At 40.8% G+C, this 23,579-nt stretch overlaps 1 protein-coding gene across 1 annotated transcript in view; it reads left to right on the top strand.

Moving 5' to 3' along the window:
- ccser1 (coiled-coil serine-rich protein 1) overlaps window positions 1-21,859 on the top strand; it is a 115,451-nt gene extending 93,592 nt beyond the window's left edge. Inside the window, exon 11 of the mRNA XM_018669372.2 lies at window positions 16,173-21,859. Coding sequence (XP_018524888.1) covers window positions 16,173-16,982 — 810 coding nt within the window. The 3' untranslated portion in view covers window positions 16,983-21,859. The remainder of the gene's footprint in view (window positions 1-16,172) is intronic.
- The last annotated feature ends 1,720 nt before the right edge of the window (window positions 21,860-23,579 follow it).

Raw genomic sequence — 23,579 nt, 5'->3', positions numbered from 1 at the left:
TTCTGTGTCTCACTATGTCTCATGTCGCCTGAGTGTGTGTGTCAGCGCCTGTGCCTCACGTGTGGGTGTTTAAAGTTGAATTGCAGTACAAAACCACAAAGTCACAAAACCCTTGATTCATAATTTCATTCTTATTTAATTATTCACACAGATAGTTTGATATTTTGGGACTTGTGCTTATTGGCTTTCTTGCTTGGAGTTAGGCATGGAGATCATTACCACTTTCATGTCTGCATGCTAAATATGAAGTTACCGCCAGCAGCTGCTTAGCTTAGCACAAGACTGGAAACAGCTAACCCGGCTTTGTCCAAAGGTAACAAAATCTGCCTTCCAGCACCACAACAGCTCACTAATTAACACATTATGTCTTGTGTGTTTAATCTTAACAAAAACACGCTGTGGTTTTACGGGGGTTATACACAGGACTATTTTTTCGCGGGGACGAGTAAGGCCCTAGGGTCTTGTCATCACCATGAGGTTGCCAGGCAACCATTAGAGACTTCAGACCTCTCATCTACGTTTTTCTCTAACTCAAATAAGTATATTTTTTCATAATGTTGAACTGTTCCTTTAATATTGACAGTTTTAATCATCTTCTCAGTGTATGACCATTCTGTTACACTCAGTCTTTGTATATGTGAACATGTGACTCCATGCGATGGAACAGCTTCCATTGCATAGTTAATTTGGTGCTACTCACAGGAATGATGAGGCAGACGGGCACTCACATAATTTATTAGAGAAGTGTGCATGTGTGTCTGAGTTTTTTCCGTGTTTGTGTGTGAATTTTGTTTGAGTGGGGTTGTCAGTATGGGAAATTGTCTTTCTGTGCTAGGGGCTATTTTTGCCTTCACATACCAAATTTTTAAAGCTTTTTTTTTTTTTTTAAACTCCAGGGCAGTCTCATCAAAAATCAAATGCAGGCCTAATTTGTTTTCATGAAAGATAACAAAGCTCTGACTGTGCCAAGTAAAAGTGTTTACACACACACTGTGTATTGAATAACCTCATAAACTGAGAGGCGGTCGACCTCAGTTGAAATGCTAGCTGTGATTTGTCTGTTATTGTGGCCCTGTCCTCACAACTTCAAGGGAATTTAATGAACTTTCAGAAACACTGCTGCTCAAACTTTCATAAACCTTTCTGGCTTTGCTTGATTGTGTATGTATGTGTGTGTGAATGTGAGTCACTGGCTTTGTGTATTCCTCCGGTTCCTACAGTTCTCTTTCTTCAGCGCTTTTTGGGGATACAATGAGGATAATTAATCACAGAATGAATCTTTTCTTAGCATCTCTGTCTTTCTGTCCTTTTCTCGTTGTTTCTCTTACATCAATACTGTTGTGGGCACATAAAACTATTCTCTTTCATGTCCTTTATTGTCCTCTCCATGTGTTGTCCCTCTGCCTCTTTCCTCATTCTGTGTTCTCTTTGCTGTTTCTCCTTGTGTTTAATCAGTAAGGAGAAACACAGACAGGCAGAAAGTGCCAGACTTTCAAGGCCCTCAGGTACTCAGAGATACAAGACGTGACTCTTAACAGCGTGTGCACGTACACTCACTGATAACGCACACAAACCCCTGTGCACACACAGGTATATATACACACAGACTGCCATTTGTAGCACATTCACCGTGAATACCAGGAATGGTAGCTGACATATTCACTCCAAAAGGATATGAAGGACAGAGATCCTTTTCTTTGCTCAATCGTTTCTGCCTTCCTCTCTCTTTGCACATGTTTACATATATAGCGCTCACATATTCAATATTAAGCTACTCTATTTTATTCATGAAGCATCCAAGAAAATAACACCAGTTGTAATTTATTTCATATATTACACAGTAATTAATCAACTATTTGTTGATTTTTTTGAAAAATGTTAAATAGACGCTATGTCTTATATCGCAGATATTTGTTAAATATTCTCTTCTGAGTACTTCACTTGTGATTTTTGCTCAAATAAGGTTGTGCTATATTTCTGAACCATATGTGATGCAACTCATTTTGCCACAGCAGATAACCAGTTTTACTCTACTATTTTCACATACGGATGAATAGAGCACAATTTGTGTTTTCCAGGCATTTAAAATTTATTCAGCTCTTGTTTTGCTCACATTTGGATTTGCAGCTGCTGTACTGTGGCTCTCTGCAGATAAACCTCTCAGTGAGGTTGGTTGGTCTGCGGCCACCCCTAACTACTACGCAATGGGCAGTGATTTAAACACTGCCTTTAATGTATCTGCCGATAACAAGGCTAAAAATGGGACACAGTGCAGAAACAATGACAATACCAATGTAGAATGTAGGCTAATGATCTCTGTGGCTTTTATATGAGAAAAGATTCAATTATTCAGAACAAAAATAGTTCATTAAAACATAATTAGAACAAAATAACTTTTGCAAACTCATTTTCCATGTCCAACCTCATTTGGAAAATGTGCCTCATTTGGAAAAATTATGTCTTTCTGGATTCTTTCCAGGAGCTGTGCAATAGCAATTCTGCTCGTCTTATCCTAGTAGAGTTTGTTTTTATAGACAAAATTCTACCACGAATCTTTGCTCAAGAGGACGGTTACATTTAATATTTTATTCTTATGAAGTGTGGCTGTGCTCTGTCTTCCTTCAATGAATCAATTTTTGGTTGTTTCCCAGTATTGGGTTGCTCTGGATATTCCAACACAGTATGCCTATCTGTCTTAACAATCAACGATTCGTGGATAAGTCTTTGACAAGTCTAACAACACTACCATGGTCTTTCATAAGGAGGTAATTTTCTCCTTCTCCTTGCACGTAAGGGAGGTAAATTCAAGGACAGAGATATAGTGTGAACACTTACTTGTGAATTGAGACATCCAAGCATAATCCAAACCAGCAGTTACTGATGATGGCTGCGCAGCTGGATCACTCGTCAGCTCCTTTAACTGCTCTGTTTCAAGTCACAGAGACAGTGTGATGGACTACAGTTATTTATTCATTCTATTCACTCATACAAAGAAACAAAATATGAAATACTAGCCCAGACATTTTTTTCTTTAAAGAAAAGTGTGTATAGACTGTGTATAGGTGAGTCAGTAGTTAAATTTGTCATTGTGTTTCAATCAGTATGCTCAGACAGTTACACTCTTTAACTGCCATGCAGCAATAAATGTTTCTGATGGGCATGTTTGCTTAATTACAAGCACAGTAAAACTGTCAATATCTTTGTTGGGAGAGCTCAGTACTGTGGGATGCCAGGCTTTGATGTCAAAAATACATTATCAAGAAATAAAAAAATGTACTCGTTTCTCATATGAAAAAGCATGATTCAAGAATTCTTGATCAAAACCAAGGACTATTTCAAAACCAGAATAAACAGTAGGCTGTATTTAACAAAAGTTTGTAAAGACTGAAAAAGCCTCTATTGACTAATACACAGAATTCTGTCTTATCTCTCAAAACATCTGTGATCTTTCCTTTAGTGGTATCTATGCAGATACTCTGGGTTTTATTTGTGAAAGGTTTTGTGACATCTGTTTTTGCTTGCTTTCATAATGGTAATAAATGGGATTTAATTATTGGTTCTCACAGCATGGAAAAATAATATTTAAAAGGTTTATTAGTAACATTTTACCAGAATGTCCCTGTAACCAGGGATTTCCACAGACCTCACTGTGAACAGTTTTCATTGAAACGACTTTCTGCTAGAGAAATGGTTCTCTATAAAAAGTGTTGACATTGTCTTCTGTGTTTATTGTCTCTACAAATAGTCACATGTCTGGGGCTAACTGACCAAATGGGGCTTGTTTGTTTTTGTGAATCAAGGTGCAGGCGCATTCTGTCACACAAGCTGACAATGCGAGCCCACAGGACTGGCGCACTTAGCTGTGACAAACAGGAACAGGTACTTGGTAATTTTATAACCCGAGGTACTGATGCAGTAGAGGCGCAGCGGGTGCACAGATGTAAAATGGGTTGAAATAGGAAGAATTAATCATAGGTGTGTTAGGAGTTGGCAAGAGTTGTAGCCAATCAAATCACCTAATCTTATTTTCTTTAAAAGCAGTGCGTTCCCCGTCATGGCACTGCTGACAGATGCATAATGGAGAGGAAAATCCAGGCCAACTTCAGCCAAAAGCAAACCATTGTTTTGTCCAGGCAAAAAAAAAAAAGAAAGAAAGAAAAAAAGAAAGAAAAGAACCAGTTTGCCACTGTAAGGTAGCAACTATTTTCACCTCCCATACAGTGACTGAATCATTCAGTAACTCTGATAACTGCTTGCAAAGTGACATTAAAAATGACTCTACTGAATAACTAAAAGTTGGTTGTAGGAAAAAAAAAAGATTTCTCAGACACAAGGTGATTTTAATAAAACACTGCAAGTAAAGTGAAATATTTTTGCCATTTAGCCCAAAAAAGAGAGAAGATGGACTTTTGGTTTCCTACTATCAAACACATTTTCCACAGTATCACTATAGCACCAAGCTAATCCAGCAGAGCAGCTGGTGTTAAATACTTTGCTTTAATGTATCATGGGACAACTTTCTATCTCTCTATCTCTCTCTTCTTCTCTCTATCTTGTTGAGTGGAGTGTGGGTGCAGCAGGGCAGTCCGTTGTTTTCAGTGTGATGACACAGGTGGCAGCTGCAACATATCATCAGGCCTCTAAGAGATCTGATGGAAAATTCTCCTTATTTCTTTTTCCTCCTTCAGCTTGACTCCTCTTCACTTCTACTTTCCTCTTCATACTTCATTTTTAACCCCACCCCCATCCCCACCTCCCCTCCCTCCACACACACACACACACACACACACACACACACACACACACACACACACACACTCTTTAGATTTCCTGTATTGTATTGTTTCAGCTCTCCTGGGCTGTCACACAGAACAAGACGAGAAACCGGGAGAGCAGCTTATCAACTGCGCCAACTGACGGGAGGGTAGTTGTGTGCATGCGTTTGTGTTAGTGAGACTGTATGTGTTGGTAATAAAACTTGCTGCATATTTCTGTGTGTGTGTACTTGCTGCAGTATGAGCACATAACTGCACGAGTGTGCGTGAGTATTTGTAATCAGTCGGTGCACTGACGGTGGTAGGGGAGCCTTTGATATACACAGACAGAGAAAGAGTTTTGGCTCCCATCAGCTTCATGCTCCATCAGTGCTTACTATTATGTTACAAGCCCCACTGCTCTCTCACACACAGACATACAGAGTAAACACACACACGCAGCATGTATAAGTAAATGCACACATCTGTATGAAGATGTTTACACTCACACAGAGGCACCACTACTGCTTCAGTTCCTGAGCGCTCCCACATGATGTATCACTCTGACAGTCGTTACCACACTGTCATAATGACAATCTTCATTGTTTGCCTTACTGCCAGTCTGTCAGTCTCTCCTACCAAACTTGAGCTGTCAAGCCCCTACACTTTATCCTTGTCTTTTAGACTCCTATTTATGTTTGTCCACATTCATCCATGCACAATGCAATGTTGTTTATCACACAAAAAATAGAAAGTATATTATAGTGCAGAGTAAACAGTTTAAAAGAATCACACCCTGCCAACTATCAGCATACTTTTGCTTATGCAAACATCTGTCCCAAACAGCTGACTGGTCAGTCTTCCAATCTTCTTTACTTCTTTCCTTAAATATCAGAATCTCAATGACCCTGTTGGTTAGACTTTGTCTTAGAAATTTTAAAGCAACAGCAAGTCTGAAGACTTGGCCCATTTCATAAAACTGTATTATGTGGTTTTCATTACAATATTAAGGAATTTTGTTGAGAGTTGTTCTGTACTTATCTGAAGACATTTGATTTGATGAAAGAAATCTGGGAATATTACATCTGAGCATCACACCGTCGCCCACTTTTAAACTCATGGTCATAATACCAAGATTTGAAATAAATAATTTACATATTAGAAGAAATGGAGGATACAAATGACGTTTTTTATGCTAAACTGGGTTGTTGACTGGGTTGTATTCATGGAGGACAGAAGCACGGGGGTGCAGGATATGTACGGTGTATGCGAGTAGGAGAATCCTAAAGTCTTCATGCTTTTGAACCATTGTCGAATGTAACTGGGAGAAGACGGGTTCCGTGTTCATGGGAAATAACACAAGTGAAAATGCAGGCAGCAGACTTTTGGATGAGTTGGACGTTTCTTTGTGAGTTTTGCCAGAAGTCCAGGGAGGATGCACTCAAAGTATTCCAACCAGAAGACATTTTGAGATGCAGTCCTTGAGATGCTTCTTATGTGGAACTGGAAGGATAGTGTGCTGTTGGATGGTCACAGTGAGTCTGAATAAAATAATATGTTTAGATTTTTCTTCCATCATGGCTTGACAGGGAGCCAAAACAAGACAAGTTTATGACCACAGATGGACAGACATGGTATAGCCAGAGTTAAAAAGTTTAGAGAAGTTACAGAGAAGTGCAATAAAATGTTTGGGTCTGCAATAGTCAGTGATTCATGGGCAGGCATGCAGAGATTTAGGGGTTACAGTGGAGGCCTTGGGCATAGACTGGGATAGTTCAGCTTTCCCGCCCCCGCAGCCCGGAGGGTGAGACTGGTGGAAGAAGGAGAAGCCCACAGCAGTAGCCTGATTAAGGCGGAATAATCCCAGGTCCACTGCCAGGTCTCTGTTAGACAAGGAATGTCAAGCCAAGGAAATGGACACTGTCAAGAGTCCAACTCTAGGTGTGGCCAGGGATCCTTATTGTGAGGATAACCCTTGGTAAAACAACACTGTCAATGCAATTTGAGGTCCAGACAGAAGTTACAGTGAACATTGGTGACATTTCTTAAATGTAGTGTGGGAATGGTGTGGTGAGTTGGCACTGATGGAGCAGCACATTGTATGCACATGGTGAGCAGTAGTGACAGCTTACAGGGACATATTAGGCAAAGAGTAATGCTGAACATAGATCACAGCTTCTGCAATAATTAGACAGCACCAGCAGGGACCGTGTTGACACCTGGGGGAGCAGCCAGGTGCAGCTATCAGTCCAGTTACAGTTGAAGCACACAAGAGAAGGTAGTTAGCCTGTGTGTTAGTGTGGAGCTAAATCAAATGGAATCAGGTGACACAGAGTTTTGTTGTAGCAGAACAAGTAAACATCCATCTATTCATTAACTAAACCAGTACACATGTTCAGGGTTATGGGGGCTGGATTGTCTCCCAGCACACACTGGGTTTGATGTAGGTTACTCCTGGACTGAGTGCCAGTCTATCACAGGTCTAACACACATTGACAGGCCAACACGTTCACACCTACAGGCCATGTAGAGTTTCCAGTTCACCTGACCTGCATGTCTACGGATAGGAAAGCAGATTAGACAAAATCAGCATGGCAGCACTCGCCTAGAGAAGAGAACCAGAATTTATCATCCTCTAACTATAACAGACAGTAGTGCCAGTTAAATTTAGACTATGGTCTCAGAAGATTAAGTCCCCAAGTCTCACTTAAATCTCAGACATAGTATTTAATGTCTAGATTTTTCATGAGAATTAAAAAAGAAAAGAAAACAAAAATGGACGAGTGAGAGAAAAAGAATATAAGTAGACATAGCTTAAAGATCCAAGTATAGGTGTTTGTCCATTTTTTTGTTGATTGATTCAACTGTAAAGGTCAATATTGGATCGCATTTGCAGTTTTTATGTTCTGGAGTGACATGGATACATGGCTGTTGGGAGCCTAATGGGTACTTGGGTTGTGGATAATCAAGTTTTTATGACTTAAATTAGGCATTAAATCAGGCAGCCAATCCCACTGAGCCAAAATGAGCACCAGCATATGACAAGCATGTAATTCCCAGCAATCCTTTAAAAATAGAAGTCGTGCTGCTGAAAAAAGAAAAAATTCTTGATGTCACCACATGCATTAGTGTTATACCGACAGAGATACTGGTGTACTGTACACACAGTTTACAACTGCCAGGCTCAGTGGAGATCATGGTAAAGTCAGTGTTTGCTAAGTAGATATTATATACTTCATGAGTGATATTTAAACAGAACTTTAGTTGGAAATGAAGACTGTTCTCTGTTTGGATTCCAATGCAGCCCTTGAAATTGATGTTCTTGACACATTAGTCGCACCTGCAGTAGCTAATGTGTCCCTGCCTCTCCACCATGTAGCTTTTCCATTGAAGCGACTTTCTTTCTTCTGCCTTATATTGATGCTGCCTCTCTTACACTTACCATCTCTCTGCTTTTCTCTTTATACCCGACTCTAGCTTTCTAATTATCTCTCTCTTTCATCTGCTGTAACTTTGGATCTGTGCTGTCACCTTTTACTCGCACTTTGTCCCCTGTTGTTCCCCGCACCCATGTGACTATCTACCTTCTTCCTCTCCTTTCCTCTCTTTCTTTGTTGTTTTACCTCACTATTACCTATGTGTCATCCCCTCCCCTTATTTCTTTGACCCGCTCTTTTCTCCTTGTTATGTTATTTGTCTTTTCTCTCAGTCTTTTATCCCACTCTCTTTTACCTTTTCCTCCTCTCATGTCTTTGTCCTAATATTTCCTCTACTCCTCCTCCTCCTTTATTCTACTTCACCCTCCGCCTCCTATCCCTTTCCTCCTTCATCCTCTCTCATTTCCTTTCCTCATCTTTGCTCATTCACTCGCTTCGTTTTTTCCTTCCCACCCCTTTTGCTTATGGTTCTTGGCAATGTTCACCAAGCATATTGGCACAGGCTGGTGGTCGATGAGTTTCGCCATGATTACACACGTGCACATACCGACACATGCATATGTGCGTGCACAAACTGACCTGTTGGGGATGGTGGTTGATGAGCAATGCCAGACTCTCAGCATCTATGCCCATCAGAGCTGCTCAAGAAACCTCATTAGGCCTCCTGGCCACAGCATGGCACTGGCTTCAATACTTGCCAGCCTGCCTTTTTCACTCTGGGAAGAATTTGAAGTCCTGGGGCTATACACTTCTCAACATCGACAATCATAGGCAGTGACTTGGAATCACCGATGAGACCTAAGTTCAGCAACTCCAGTCGTAGAAGGTGATCACATTGGACGCCTCTAAACCAAAGTAATGCTCCCACCCTCTGCATCTGTGATCCACATCTCACTGAGGTTGTTTTATCAGTGAGAGGCGTCTTGCTGTTGCTAGGCAACACTTTATCAGCTGTCAGTCAGTTGTGTGTCTGCAAGATACACACAATAGATCTGAACAGCACCTAATTCAGGCATTCAAAAACAGTAATAACAAGCACATTTGAAATTTATCTCAAACTTTTATTCCTCAGGTCCATTCATGAAAAGAAAATGTCCATCTCACTCTCTGAATAACATTGGTATCAATGTTTTTAGCTATTTTTAAAGGTACAGTGGTTACTGTACAGAAAGTCACTGGAAGTCATTAGAGGACATTGTGTACTAATTTGCATTATGATTATACAGTATTTGCCACACTGGTCCTGCTCTCCCCAGGTGCTTAGCAGAGGATGGTGCTGTGAATTGTGAATTCTTTAGATCGAACAAGAAACACAAAATTCTGTTTGCGTGCACCGACACCAGCACATCAGTTTCTTTTGAGAACAAAGCTGTTGGGAGATCTGGAACACGACAGAGGCGTCAAGTTAGCAGCAATGGTTAATATGTCCCTCAAGTACTCAGCAGTTTGAGAGTCTTCATGCAGCTCTCAAGTGTGCGTTTGAACATGTGTGAGTGCATGTGATGGTGTATATGCTGTATGTTTGGTTATAAGGTTTTCAGCTTTTCCTCAAGGCTATTGCTGTAAATAAGTTTGTTTTCTTTTCCAAATTTCTTTGTAGTGAAAGAGGCAAGAAATGACTCAGTCTCAGACATTGTAATATATTCAGGCCTTCAGCCACATTGCATATGCAGTGGGAGTTGCCCTGTCTGAGATATTGTAAGTCTAAATATTTATCAAGTTACAGACACACACAACCCTGTTTAATACTCAGGGGTTGCAGCAGGTTACTGTGTTTGGCTGCTGTTACACAATATAACATCAGCCTAATATATAATTTTCCAGTAGTTCAGTGACACGGTTGAAGATAGGTAGCATTGTGAGATGATTAGCTGTGCAGTGCAACACATTAGTGTCCTGCCTCAGTGTGTTCCTACAGGAGGAAGGTCCAGGATGTGACATGCAGCCAGCTGGTTGGCAGTTTGCTGCAGTGTGGGCCGGATTGACAGCTAGAGCGACGTAAACTCAACTTTGGTCTTATTGCTCTTATTCTCCATCTTTCTTCATCATCTCAGGCCCAACCCCACCCCAACTGTCACCACTGAAAAAAAAAGAAAAAAATCCCTTCCTCCCCCTCTTTCTCTCTCTCTCTCTCACTCTCTCTCTGTGTGGTCTCCAGACTGCAGTAGCGTACCATCAATCCTCCAGCTGTCAGGGTCTATTCAGCCCTGCTTGCCGCTGGCATTCCTAAGCACCAAGTTGCATAATGGAGAGAGGGAGAAGAAGGGAGAAAACAAGGACAGAGTGGAGTGGAAGGTGAGAGCTGAGAGAGGGGAGGTCACGAGGGATGTGAGAGTCAAGGATAGGAACAGGCCTGGTGGCTGCGCTGATGCTTCCTCGACTTGTCCATACATTCAGAATGTTTTGCTCAGGGTCCTGAGCAGGGCTGTCAGAGGTCGACCTGCCTAGTGTTAAATTCAAATACCCCCACAGCTGAAAGCGTTTAGCCAGGTAGCATTAGCATTCACTGAAAGAGGAAAAAAAAAAATCAGAATTGAAAAGACTAAACATTGGCAAACAGTCAGACAATGGTTGGACAGACTGAATGTACATAAAAGCATATAGCTTAGCTAAGAGATGACTCGAGATGACTCTGGTGACTCGTGGTGACCCAACACCTTACAAAAACTTATTATGTTGGTTCTTCATTTAATTTGTCAACCATCTATAATTGACCAGAACTACAATAAATGTAACTATGCACAATGCTCTTTATGTCTAGGTCCATTTTTTATGTTCTTTCCTACAGTTACTGTCAAGTCTAGTGATTCACAGTATCAATTTTGACCTTTGACATTGTTTACGTGTTATGTCTTGTCCCCTCCTCTTCTTTCTTTGTTGGAATTTCTATCCTGATTTAGTACTACTGTATGTCTTGCATTTTAATGTGCTTCCTGTACCATGTAATTTAGTGTGAGTTACATTTCACATAAAAATCAGAGAGACAGGTGAGGTGCAGAGTGAGACAGCAGTTAGAAACTGGGAGAGTTGTATAGGGAAATGGAGAGGCAGGGAAGAGATGGAGGACTACAACAAAGAGTGATGAAGTGAGAGGGAGGGGAAAGCAAGGATGCCGCTACTGGCTGTACAAGAGACTCACTTCCTAAGGGGATTGTGTATTGATGAAAACCTGCAAGTTCAAAGCAAAGGTATGCTATGGCCTTGAGACACCAGGCCCAGGCTGCAGTTTCACCCCTTGTTTGATTATTTTTGTTGCCGATTTATCCAACAAAGTGCCCTTTGTTGATGTGGAAGACTCTTCTCTACACATCTTGTCTGTGAATATTCAATGATGCTTTCTGGGCAAGAACACAGGAAATGAGAGTTAGGGCTTTGTGGGATTTCTGAGTGTGGACATCATGTTTCTCAGCCTTGGCTTTTTTTTTTTTTTTTCCACTCCTCCACTTTCAGAAATGATGTAAACCAGTGTGTAGCACTCTTGATGTACTGCCCACTGCCTCAGAACTCAACAAGGATTGTTTCTCTTTTGATTCCCCACGCAACAACAGTATCGTTAATTATGGTTAAAGAGGCGAGATCAAATTTAGATTTCTACGCCTTGACAACTTTCTGTCACACTGGGCATAAATACACAAACAAATATGAATGAGACTGTCTGTTGAGATAAAGGTAGACAGGATGAGGTAGGCTGGTTTGGGCTCACGTATCACGGATGGAAAATGTATTTGGTTATCATCTAAATAGGATTTAGAGTACCATCTGTGTGGGTGTACTGTACTGTTATTGTATCTGTACTGAACACCCCAGCGTTTCACACTCTGAAAGAACCACAGGATTACTTTGTTCACGGAGTATGTGGGTGTCACAGAACATAAAGAAATTCACATTTACAAACTTTTACTCAATGTGAAGAGTTGGAAACTTTAGGGGTCTTATGCATTTCAGCCCCATGGCCTTCATTAGAACTAGATGTGTGGGTGCAGGAATGCAGAGCCATCGTGTGTGATTGATGGTAGATACAGTTAGAGTACTTTGTTTACATTATAGGCTGGTGTTACACCTAGCTATAGTCTGTGTTGTTTTCTATAATTACTTAGTTTTAGTTTGTTTGAGGGGAACAAAAGTCATGAAATAAATCTCCTGCCCCCTCTCTTTTCCTAGTATAAAAATGAGTAAGACAGGCAAATAGCAAGTGTTGCATAGGGATGTTTTAGGGTTTTAAGGAGCTCTTTTATGCAAACTTGGCCATTACCACATTGCTGTGTTCTTCACTGCCCAATAAAAACTAAGGCTGCAGGAAAGGGCCTCCTTAAATCACTCTGATTTACCTAGGTGTATGTGTGTGTGTGTATTTATAGGACTCTGTGTGTGTGTGTGCGTGCGTGCATGCGTGTGTAATAGAGACACTCTCGAGTGTTTGCACACACACAGGTCGTTCTGTCACAGGCGATGAGGCAGCCTGCTTGCCGCAGAGCGTGTACTTGAGAAAGGACACCTGAGTTTGTAAATCAGTCCTCCTCTCTTTTTTTCTCTGCTGCCTTGCTGTCTGTTCTCATTTTTCTTTATCTCTGTTTTTAATCACATTTTCACTAGTCTCTCATTCTTTCACTCCTGTCTCCTCACCTCTTTTCCCCTATTTGTTTACTCCTCACTTTCATTGTGCTTGACCTTTTTCTCTCTGTCTGTCTGTCTGTCCTTTCTTGTGCAGTCACACACACACGGCGCCCCAGTTTTATTCCAATTTTAGTTGCATTTCAGTCACTGTATTTAATTATTTCTTTTGTATAGTTTCTCCCCGAACTTGGATCAGAAATGTCCCTTTGATACAGAGCATATGTCTCTACAACCAACTCTTTGTACTGTGCCTGGTAATTATTTCTTTCAAAGTTGTCTGCCAATTTGTATCTTGCTGTTCTCGCCTTACCTTCTGTTGTTTTCTCAAGTGTCTGAGGGTGGAAAAACACTACAGATATTTTTTTTTGTTAAGATTAGCAATTTAGCCCTAATTAAGCCGTCCCACATAAACCTGCACGACCATAGTGGATATTCAGCACTGTTGCAATTCCCTCATGTTCTCTCACAGCGCCCCTATGTAGAAAATTTGGCTGGAATGGAAATTCTCACTCCTCTTAATTAGATCAAGGAATCTGCAAGAAGTCTTGTAGTGTTTATCCACCCATTAGAGCCCATTAGAAAGCAGAGACACACTCCCCGAGCTCTTTAAGTAAGCTGTATGGATGACACACTGTTTGATGTTTTGGCAGAGCACTGTTGTGCATGTGTGTGTGTTTTGTTTTGTTTTTTTAAAACAGTTGGACATGAAAGGACACAAGACTGAGCTTTTAAAGTGCAGTTTGGCTGTCATTCATATTTTTTAAAAGCCATATCAAATGAGCATGTCAGAAACTTCTCCCATGTTTCTGTGTACTGTAGATGGGAGATTACAAGCATTAGAGACACACAGCATGGACAGATTAAGACTTTATTAATGAATGTAACAGTCTTTTGTAGTCCACATTTTGATTGTGTAAGCCATTCAAGATTAAAAAGAAATGCAAAGAAAGTCTCTTTGTCTTTAAAGTAAGGCGAGAAAGAAAAACTTTGCATTATAGTCTTGAAGACAAGTATCAAGAACATAAAGGTTCAGAGCAAGATTGACCCCCTTCACTTGTTCTTTTTTTCCCCCTATTGTTCTCAGGACCTTGTTTACTTATCATATTTACCCCACCCTGTAGTCCACACTGCCTCAGACTAAATTAGAGCCCAGAACAGTCACAGCTAAATCCTCATAGAATCCTTTCATACTTTGAAATGCAAAAAAAAAGGCTAAAAATAGCACCTCACAGTAAGATATTAAAAGTCTGGTGGTGTTCAGGGCCTGGAAACTTTCACAAGCCACTGCACCGATAAGAGTTCTCCAACCACACAGTATAATTAGCACCACTTTCTTTTTAGTTCATGAAAAGTACTACTTTATTAAATATTATCAGTACTGTAATCTGTGTCTGTCCTATGTACAAGAAGGGTTTGAACTCTTATCTGCTAACCCAACATATGCTTTAATTAAAGCGGATACTTTTTACAATTTGCTTTATAAAATATTGAGACAAATCACCAGTATGACACTGTGCATGTGTATGCACACAACAGTGCACACTACAAAACAGAAAAAGGATCCATTTAAAGGTGTCGTGAAGTGCAACACGCACCGGCACATGTCATCATTTGATGACCATAAATTGACACCCATAGCACTCACTGGCATTGTCATACAGAAGTCAGATTACAGATAGATATAGGCCAGTTCAGGGAGAGGATGCAGTGAAATTGCTGCTTTTCTGCAGGGTTGATGTGCATTGACTTTGAGAAATAGAACACTGGTGTATGTTGACACAAGTGCCAGTGCCAGCTCACAGTGATATGTGTCAAGGAGCTGGTGTGTGGGCTTGCATAGAAAAATAGGCAGATATGTAAGTAAGTGGGATAATAATATTAGATTAAGATTGAGAAGAAGAGGAGGAAACTGACTAAATGTAGGTTATATCAAGTTGTGTTTAAGGATCAGCAATATGGTGCATGTTCTACAAATCGAATTACTACTCCTGTCAGTGTTTTGTTTTATCTTTAAGTGCTTGTAACACTTTGGCCAATTATACATCACAGCTAGCTTCTCTGTCCAATAAGCATATTTTCTAATTCACACTGTCTAACTTCAAGTTTCTTTGTGAACGCCTACTTTCTCCCTACCCCCTTCCCTTATTTAATTTGATTTCAGGTTGACAGTATTAGCTCATGAAAAGAAACTGTTTCAATGAATTAGCATTTCCACTGTCATACCTGTACTTGCTCAGTTAGCTGTGTTCTGGCTAATTACATTTCTGCCTCTCACACCAAACTCCTGTCGACAGCCTCAAAACTGTAATTATGTTACATTTCATCATGCACAAACACATGGAAACCCGAACACGTTCATGCACATGAAAGCATGTGGGCATCTAAACAAATGCATGCATGTACACACTGAGATGCATATTAACACACACACACGCACGGCGTGTGCGCCTATACAATTACCCAGACGCACACTCATCCATATGCACACAGAAAAACACACACAGCCATTGTGTCGGCAAATGTCAACTCAACTCGGCTTATTCTCCCATGAGGTTCAGTGTCGGAGGAGATTGTGTTACTTTAGTGAATACTGCGCACTTGGTCCCAGTGCGACTTTAGTTTTATGTGTGTGTGTGTGTGTATGTGTGTATGTGAAAGAGAGTTAAAAGGAGAAAGGGGGGGAGTGAGCGAGCAAGAGAGAGAGAGAGCGAAGGGGGACAGTGATGGGATATGTTGCATAAGGGGGTTCAGTGGAGTGTGAAAGAGAACAGGTGGCTCCCGTTTCTGCCATCTAGCTTTATGTGCCATCCTCCCCATTGTGTGTATATGTGTGTGGTGTGTGTGTGTGTGTGTGTGTGTGTGTGTGTGTGTGTGTGTGTGTGTGACCGAGAGAGTGAGATCCCATAGCTTTGTTAGTAGGGATTTTGCATACCTTGAGTGCATAACTTTATACATGCACATATCACTGTGTCCTATTTGTTTCCTAATGTGTGTGTGTGTGTCTGTATGTGTCTGTGTGTGTGTCTCTTCTTTAGTGAGCAGGGTTCCGGTTGATTTAGAAACAATTAGAACAAGCTGCAGGAGCCCAGAGAGATCGTTCTCCAAATGTCACCCAATTAACAATCTATACTGAACACACAACAGTGCTCTTTCTCGTGCTGCCAGTCTCTCTATTTGTCTCTGTCTGTCTGTGTCTTCCTGTCTCTCTCCTATACTTGTCCCCGTGGGATATATTCAGTGAATTATTCTTTGAAAAATGGCAGGTACACTTCACGCACTCTGAAAGACGCTGACGGAAAGTGTAGAGTAAATAGCAGAGTCTCTTTAACATCTGTTTTTGTGTCTCTGTTTTTCTATCTCCAATCAGGCCAATCATCCAGGCCGGTGGTCAGGACTAGGCAGCAGCAGCAGCCTGGCTCCAAGGGACCGAAGGGTAGTGCGGGGTGTGGGGGCAGCACTCGGAGGGGACCACTCTAACCAGCACCATCACTACCCACCTCTGCACGGCCAGCCTCCTGCTTCTGAGCGACACACTGCCAGGGAGGAGCGCCACTGCCAGGGGGTCTTGGCACAGTCCACAGCCCGTAACCCAGCTCCAAATCTGGCTCCAGGCTCCTCCAACCTGTCCTCTGCCATTTCTGCAGTGTCAGCCCAAACCTCACCAACTACTCCAGCCCAGCTTCAAGTGTCACACCCAGGCCCGATCCCAAATCAATGCCCAGGCTCCGGTTTGGCGGCTGCTAATCACACCGCGATTCCATCTCTGTCCTCCAGGCAGCCAGAGGGGGTGTCCTCGTCCGCCGAGTCCCTAACTACAGGAGGAGGGGGAGGAGGTGGAGTGAGTCTGTCAGGTGGAATAAGGAGAGGAGGGGGAGATCACCACCCTCCTAGCCATATCCCTCGTGCAGTAGGGGCCAGCGCCTCTTCAAGCCTCCACAGTCTTGCAAGTAGAGGAAGCCCCTCTCCAAGCATCTCATCATCCGATCAAGCCTCCCCTCCACCTCCTACTCCTCCCTCCACCTCCTCCTCTTCAACCTCATCCACCACATTTACCGGTCGTTTAGGACAACCACCTCGAGGCCCTCTGTCTCTGCATAGCTACAGTCGTAAAAATGTCTTCCTCCAACATTCCCTACACACTGCCGAACTGCAAGCTCTGACACAGAGAGACAGTTGAGGGAACCCCAACCATAAGCAGCCATATCATTGACTTACGTGACAAAATGTGTGACTTTATAGAAAAATTGCTGCTCCTTCGGTACAAGTTGCCCGTGTTTCACCTGTCTCAGTTCCCCCGAATCATCCACCACACACGCTTACAATCACACTTGTCTCCCGTCACAATGCAGACCAGCCCTTTGCTGACATTTTGTTCATAGATTTGCTCACTTAAACACGCTCGTATGCAAGTGCACACACACGCTGTGAGTATGAAAAAGGCACTCACCCGTCTATCAGAACTCCCACGTTGTGTCATGCTGACAGTTTAGATGTGCTTACGCCCACAGACACACAAAGTGCACACAAACTCACAACCTCATATCCATGCAGATACACACACACACACACACTAGACCCAGTGACACACACTTGCACACACTCACACACAGACATCATCTGTGATATCTCTGCCTCACAATCTGTACAAATAACAGAGTGTTAAACCAAGACATGAGGTATGTATATGTGTGTGTGCTTTTGTTTCTAAGATTTATTTTTATCCATTTATTTTATAATTTTTACTAAACCATGTGCTGCTTAAGGAACTATGGAACTGACCATAATTTGCGCTTCTAAGGATATATTCTCACATTGCCAAACCCATCAGCTGAAACTCCTCGCTCCCTGACGTCCACTTACAGATTGTCCAGAATAAGAGACATTACCCTTTTGCTGCATGCTTTTTAAAATTTATGGAAAATAAAGGTGAGCATTTTGTACTGCAACAGAAGTGGGATGGGGGTGACTTTTAAAGTCTTTTAATAATGTTTCAGTATCAACTCTCACCTCAGTGTTTAATGAAGGGAATCAAACATGCCATGACCTCTAAGACATGAACCTGTCTGAAGAGTGTTTTTAAAACTTAACCGTCTATCCTTCTATTCACATAAATAAGGCATTAGGTGTACTCTGTTGCAATATTACCCACTTTATATACAAGAATCAATGTGTATCTGCAATGTTAGATTAGTAGAGTACAGAAGCTGAAATGAAGCGTTTCATTCTAAAGTGAGATATCTGTCATTTGAACAATTTCACACCTGTAATAACAAAATTACACTTACACTGCACCCTTAGATAAAAACATCAGAACACCTCAGACAAAAAGATTGAACACAACTAGATTTTTTAGATTTGGAACAACCAGCAGTGTGTATTTTCTTTTTCCAAAATTGGTGGAAAGAACTATCAGATTTTGGAATGAAGCCCTTCAAATCTTCTTTAGGGCTGGGTATTGAACAGGGATACCTACTGGTGCTTTGCTAAATGACAGTGTCAATATCAATTTTAAGGAGTTCAATGGGAAAAATGTTTAAAATGATGAAATTACAGTTGACTTACATGTTTTCTATGACAATTTTATCATGGGAATCAATTGAGAAGAGTCTCATTCTATTGGGAGACACTAATGACGGAAAATTGCTTACTTGATCGAATAATGAAAAGAAGGAAAATGAAAAACATGATTTTACACACTCTCTTATCTGTAAAAGCATCAGCACTGACTTTTTCACTGATACCCAGTCCCTATATGTTAGCCTTCTTTTATCTTCCTGATCTCAGATGTGTTGGTTATCTTTTCCAAACTGACCTAATGAGGTGGTGTTTGGTATAATAAGGCTAGCAATTGTGTTGACAGTAGGACACATATCTTTTGAGTGAGATTTACATATGCTGTAACTGCCATGCCCTGCTGACTCGTACATTATCACACTACTGGGTACAAAACGTGTCACAATTTAATTGGTGAGGAAATTCTCCTTTTTTAACCTGTGTTAACAACTGGACTGCCTAACTACGTGTTCAGTCTGCCACTGAATATACACTCACCAATCACTTTATTAGGAACACCATACTAATACTGAGCAGGTCGTCCTTTTGCTCTCAAAACGGCATGGATTCCACAAGATGCTGGAAACATTCCTTTGAGCTCATGGTCCATGCTGACATGATTGCATACATCAACAATACTCAGATAGCCCATGGCCTTCAAACCACGATTGATTGGTATTAAGGAGCACAAAATGTGCCAAGAAAACATTCCCCTCATCATCACACCACTACCACCAGCAGTCCAGACTATTGACACAAGGCAGGCTGGGTCCATGGATTCATGCTGTTGATGCCAAATTTGTTGACCCTTCCATCTGCTGAGGCACACAGATGGAAGAGTCAACAGTATTTTTTGTTTTTCCCACACCATTCTGATTAAACTATTGTGCATGAAAATCCCAGGATCAGCAGTTTCAGAAACGGTCAAACCCAGCATGTCTGGCACCAACATTCTTGCCATAGTCAAAGTCACTGAGATCACATTTTTTCCCCATTCTGATGTGTAATGTGAACATTAACTGAAGCTCCTGAACTCTATTTACATTATTCTATGCACTACACTGCTACCACATGATTGGCTGATTAAATAATTGTATGGATAAACAGATGTTCAGGTTTACAGGTGTTTCTAATAAAATGCTCGGTGAGTGTATTTGCTCTGTTGAACTGACAAGACTGTCGAACAACCCTGTCTTTTCTCATAGGCTTTGGGGAAAATCTTATAATGTCAACCAAGAGGTGGGAGCCTGCTCTGCTGCTGAGTACAGGCCAGAAGTTCACAGCTCCCGGCATCTACAGAAAATGTTAGATCTGGGAGAAGCTGTTGACCTTGTCTGTCTCTAAACGGCACCTGGCTGTAGGGAAGTTGTATAAATTGTGTGTGTGGGTGTGTTCTAGTGCACACCTTGTGAGGCAAGGACCTGGTAGAGGTGAAGAAGAGCCTGAAGGAAGACAGCTCAGTTCCCACTGGTGGAAGCTACGACCCTCCCTCTGGTCTGCTTCATTTGTACACTATTTCCTCTCTTTTTATCTCCTCTCTTTCTTTCCATCATCCCCTCTCTTTCTGTCCATATTTTTTCCCTCACCCTATTTCATCCTTTCCAGTTTATCCACCGTCCTCATTGTCCTTCAGTCCCTCCCTGTATATATCCATCTCGCTCCTCTGCTTAGCCTACTTACCCAAAGCTTGTATTGTCATACGGTGTATCTATCACTGATTCTGTTGCTGTGGCTCTGTGTCCTGCGGTTTGGTACACACAGCGCTACCGTTTTTCATTCCAGTTTTCTAATTGGGGAGTAATTTTACACCTGGTGAATGCAATTAACTACCTGGTCAGATAGAAGGCCAGCAGTAATGTGGCTCCCGAGGACCTGGACTCAGAACCACAGCTGTAATGTGAACTAAACATTCCCTGCTAGGTTTGTTTACAGGTGGAGGGTGACAACACTTTGTCGCTGGCTGACCTCTGAAGAAAGTCTATTTGCATCCCTCATCAATGCATGTATCATAATGTAGCTGACACCATGTGGAATGAGGGAGTATTTGGCCCTGTGTGCACTGCTGCCCACTCATTCATTTTTTTTTCACCATGTTTGAAACAGCTGTGCTTGATTCAGCTGTGTTTGAGAGGCAGGCTGCTGGCCATGTCACACATCACGAAAGGAAAAGGCCACTTCTGAAATGGCAGTGGCACCAACGTCTTTTACAAACACATTTTCTCCAATTGTAACAATGAAATGATGTTGAATTTCACTGCTGTGGTCTACAGTTCATGAAGTTGGCACACCTCACAAACCTCGATTCTTCATTTTACTTTGCAGCATGTTGTGCATTTACTACACTTAATTTGTTGGAATGTTATTTATTGTTTCTGCCTTATTTATATTTATTGTCATAAATACACTGTCCTAAAAGCATCTTGGCACTAACAGATAACAGTAGTAGTCCTGATGATAATCATGATTGAGATGACAATAATAATAATAACCATGATTATAATTTTAATGAATCACACATACTATCCTAGCTTTTTAATGTGCTTAATGTAATTACATTTTTTTGTTTGTTTTTTTGTTCTTTTGGAATTGCTGTAATAAAGAAATTTAATTGTATAATTGTACATAAATGATTGAAACTGTTCATGATTGGCTGTTCATGAACATGAAGAGTTTGTGTTCACATAAATGAAAACTTGGGTTCACATTCTACTTGTTGTTTGTTGGCACACAAGAGATTAACACACACACACACACACACACACACACACACACAAAAAAAAGCTGAAGATTTTGATTCATTGATAAATGTAGTCAGAGGTCTGAGCTATTACCAAAGCAATTCAGGCTATAGTTACACATCAGAAAACAAACCTGACAAATTCTATGTTAAACGTAGGCTCTATGATAAATTTTACATGTAAAGGTCAGTTGACCAGCCCCCCTCCCCTCTCCAACACACACACACACACACACACATACACACACACACACATACACACACACACTTTTAAATCCAACCTTTGCACTATGACTACTTCTGCTTGAGATGACTTTGCAAACTTTTGCATATCTGTGTCAGAAAAGTGGCTGATGGATGATAATAATCTATTAAAGCTGCTTTTTTCAGTTCAGGATGAAGTCTGTGTTTAAGTATATAAAACCACAGGGTAGACTCAAACTGTGAGCCTCTGACCAGTTAGCTCATAAACTCATTAACGACAATCCATCCAAAGCAAATAAAATTCTCTTCATAGAGTTGTTTTTCGCTTTATATGGTCTTAACAGTTTTGAAACTTCTGTTTGACAAGAACTGTCTGATGGGCTTATTTATGGTCAAAAAAACTGTTCAGTGTGTGTTTAAGTATTTCTCTTCACTTTCTGTCCAAGATAGTTTTTGTCACTCTCACAGTTGTTTGTTCACATGAGAAATGTTCTATCAAAAGATTTTGTCCGCTGTCTGCTTATTGTTAATATTTAATACAAATAAAATAGATAAAAATATTTAGTGAAGATTGTGATTTTTGATTTTCCATCACTAATATCAAGCTTTTCATTATAAAATAAGGTGTGTCTGTAAAGTGTCTTTGACCTATTGAAGCAGAGAAAGAAAGATGGATTCTGCTTCCACCAAAAAAAGAGCTGAATATATGGCACCTTAGGCTCCATCTCTCAGGCAGGATAGATTTGGCTGTACAAATCTCTAAAGAAAAGTATGAATAAAATCAAAGACTGAAAGAAGAACTTACAATAAAGCGCTGAATAAAGAATCTTTGGGGCCATCGCTTTAAGAGATTGAGAATAACTTTTTCAGCTGCAACATTTGAGTAGACTTAAAAAGGTTGTACACGGCAGCAAGTGCAGACAGAAGTAATTTTACCTCGTTTGACATTAGCCTCCAACCTATTTGAGTGAGTTTTCATTTGGCAGTGACCATAAAGTATGGAAGTGTTTAGAAAATCAATTATGTTAGAATGACTTTGTGTGCATGCGTGTGTGTGTGTGTGTGTGTGTGGGGATGTAGACTTTGACTGTTTACCCCTTAGGGAGGACCTGTGCACACTTCTCATTTCTGGACTCACTCAATTAGTGTTGGTGATATTATGACTGGCTGACTAGCACGCACACACACACACACACACACACACAGGGGATTAGAGGATAGCAGTTTTGATACTAACTTGCTGTAATTGATATGACAGAGGGTCAGCACATCGGTAAACACACCACTGATTATCAGAGCTTTGAAGTTGAAGAGATCAAGTAATAGACAGGATATGTATTTGTGTATTTTGGCTTCTGATGATCCTCAGGAGGCTGTAAAATCAGCTTTCCTGGTGTTTGGCATGTAGTCCAAAAAGTAAATGTGTTTACTAGCAGAAAATGAATCATGAGGTATTACTAAAAGTTGGTAGTTGACCATTTTTTGCTTTTGATGTAATTCAGTATCTTTGAGGTTTGGATTAATGGTCAGACTGAACATGTAACTTGAAGACATCACCTTGACAGTTGCTTTCCAGTAATTTCTGATATTCTGTAGACCAAGAACTGTCGAGTTAATTTAAAAATGAAGACACAAATAGTAAGACAGAATGAAACAAGCTGAAGCTCTGACCTTGAGATGTGATTAAAAAAGGAGGGCCACCCTCCTGACATCCAAATCACACCCTCATCACCTTCAGTCTCACATTTTAAACAACTGCTTTCAGACACTTTTTTTATTTTTTTATTTTTTTACCTTTTAATAGCTATGGTCGTCACAGTATATATTTGTGCACAACAACAGCAATTTAATTCTTTTCTCTTTTTTAAATCCTCTGATGTGGCACTGTGACCTTATGGTAACCTAAATGCCTCAGGTGAGCTGCCGCACACAGATTCACAGTTTACACAGTGAAATCGTGGGGAACAAAGCTGCCATGCTAAAATGAGTCCAACACCATCTATTTTTATTTTTCAGCAAAAGTCAACAAATCGTTTCTGGTGGAGTCATATTATTATTATTATTTTATTTTATTTTTTCTGGTGTGTCAAGTGGATCATTATTAGGCGTTTGTGTAAGTTCACTAATATTTGCAGCACTTGCATTATTGCAAGCATTGAACTTATCTAATCATTTAGGTAAATAAAACCAACCGATAGTGGGCCTAATGATGATAACATTTTTTAAAAAATTTTATCCTAAGCCGTTGTATATACGTATATACACATATATCGTGCAAAT

Source organism: Lates calcarifer, linkage group LG13, assembly GCF_001640805.2.
Source record: "Lates calcarifer isolate ASB-BC8 linkage group LG13, TLL_Latcal_v3, whole genome shotgun sequence".
NCBI classification, from domain to species: Eukaryota; Metazoa; Chordata; class Actinopteri; family Centropomidae; genus Lates; species Lates calcarifer.
The sequence above is the reverse complement of the archived record's forward strand: the minus strand, read 5'-3'. Positions and strand labels throughout refer to the sequence as shown.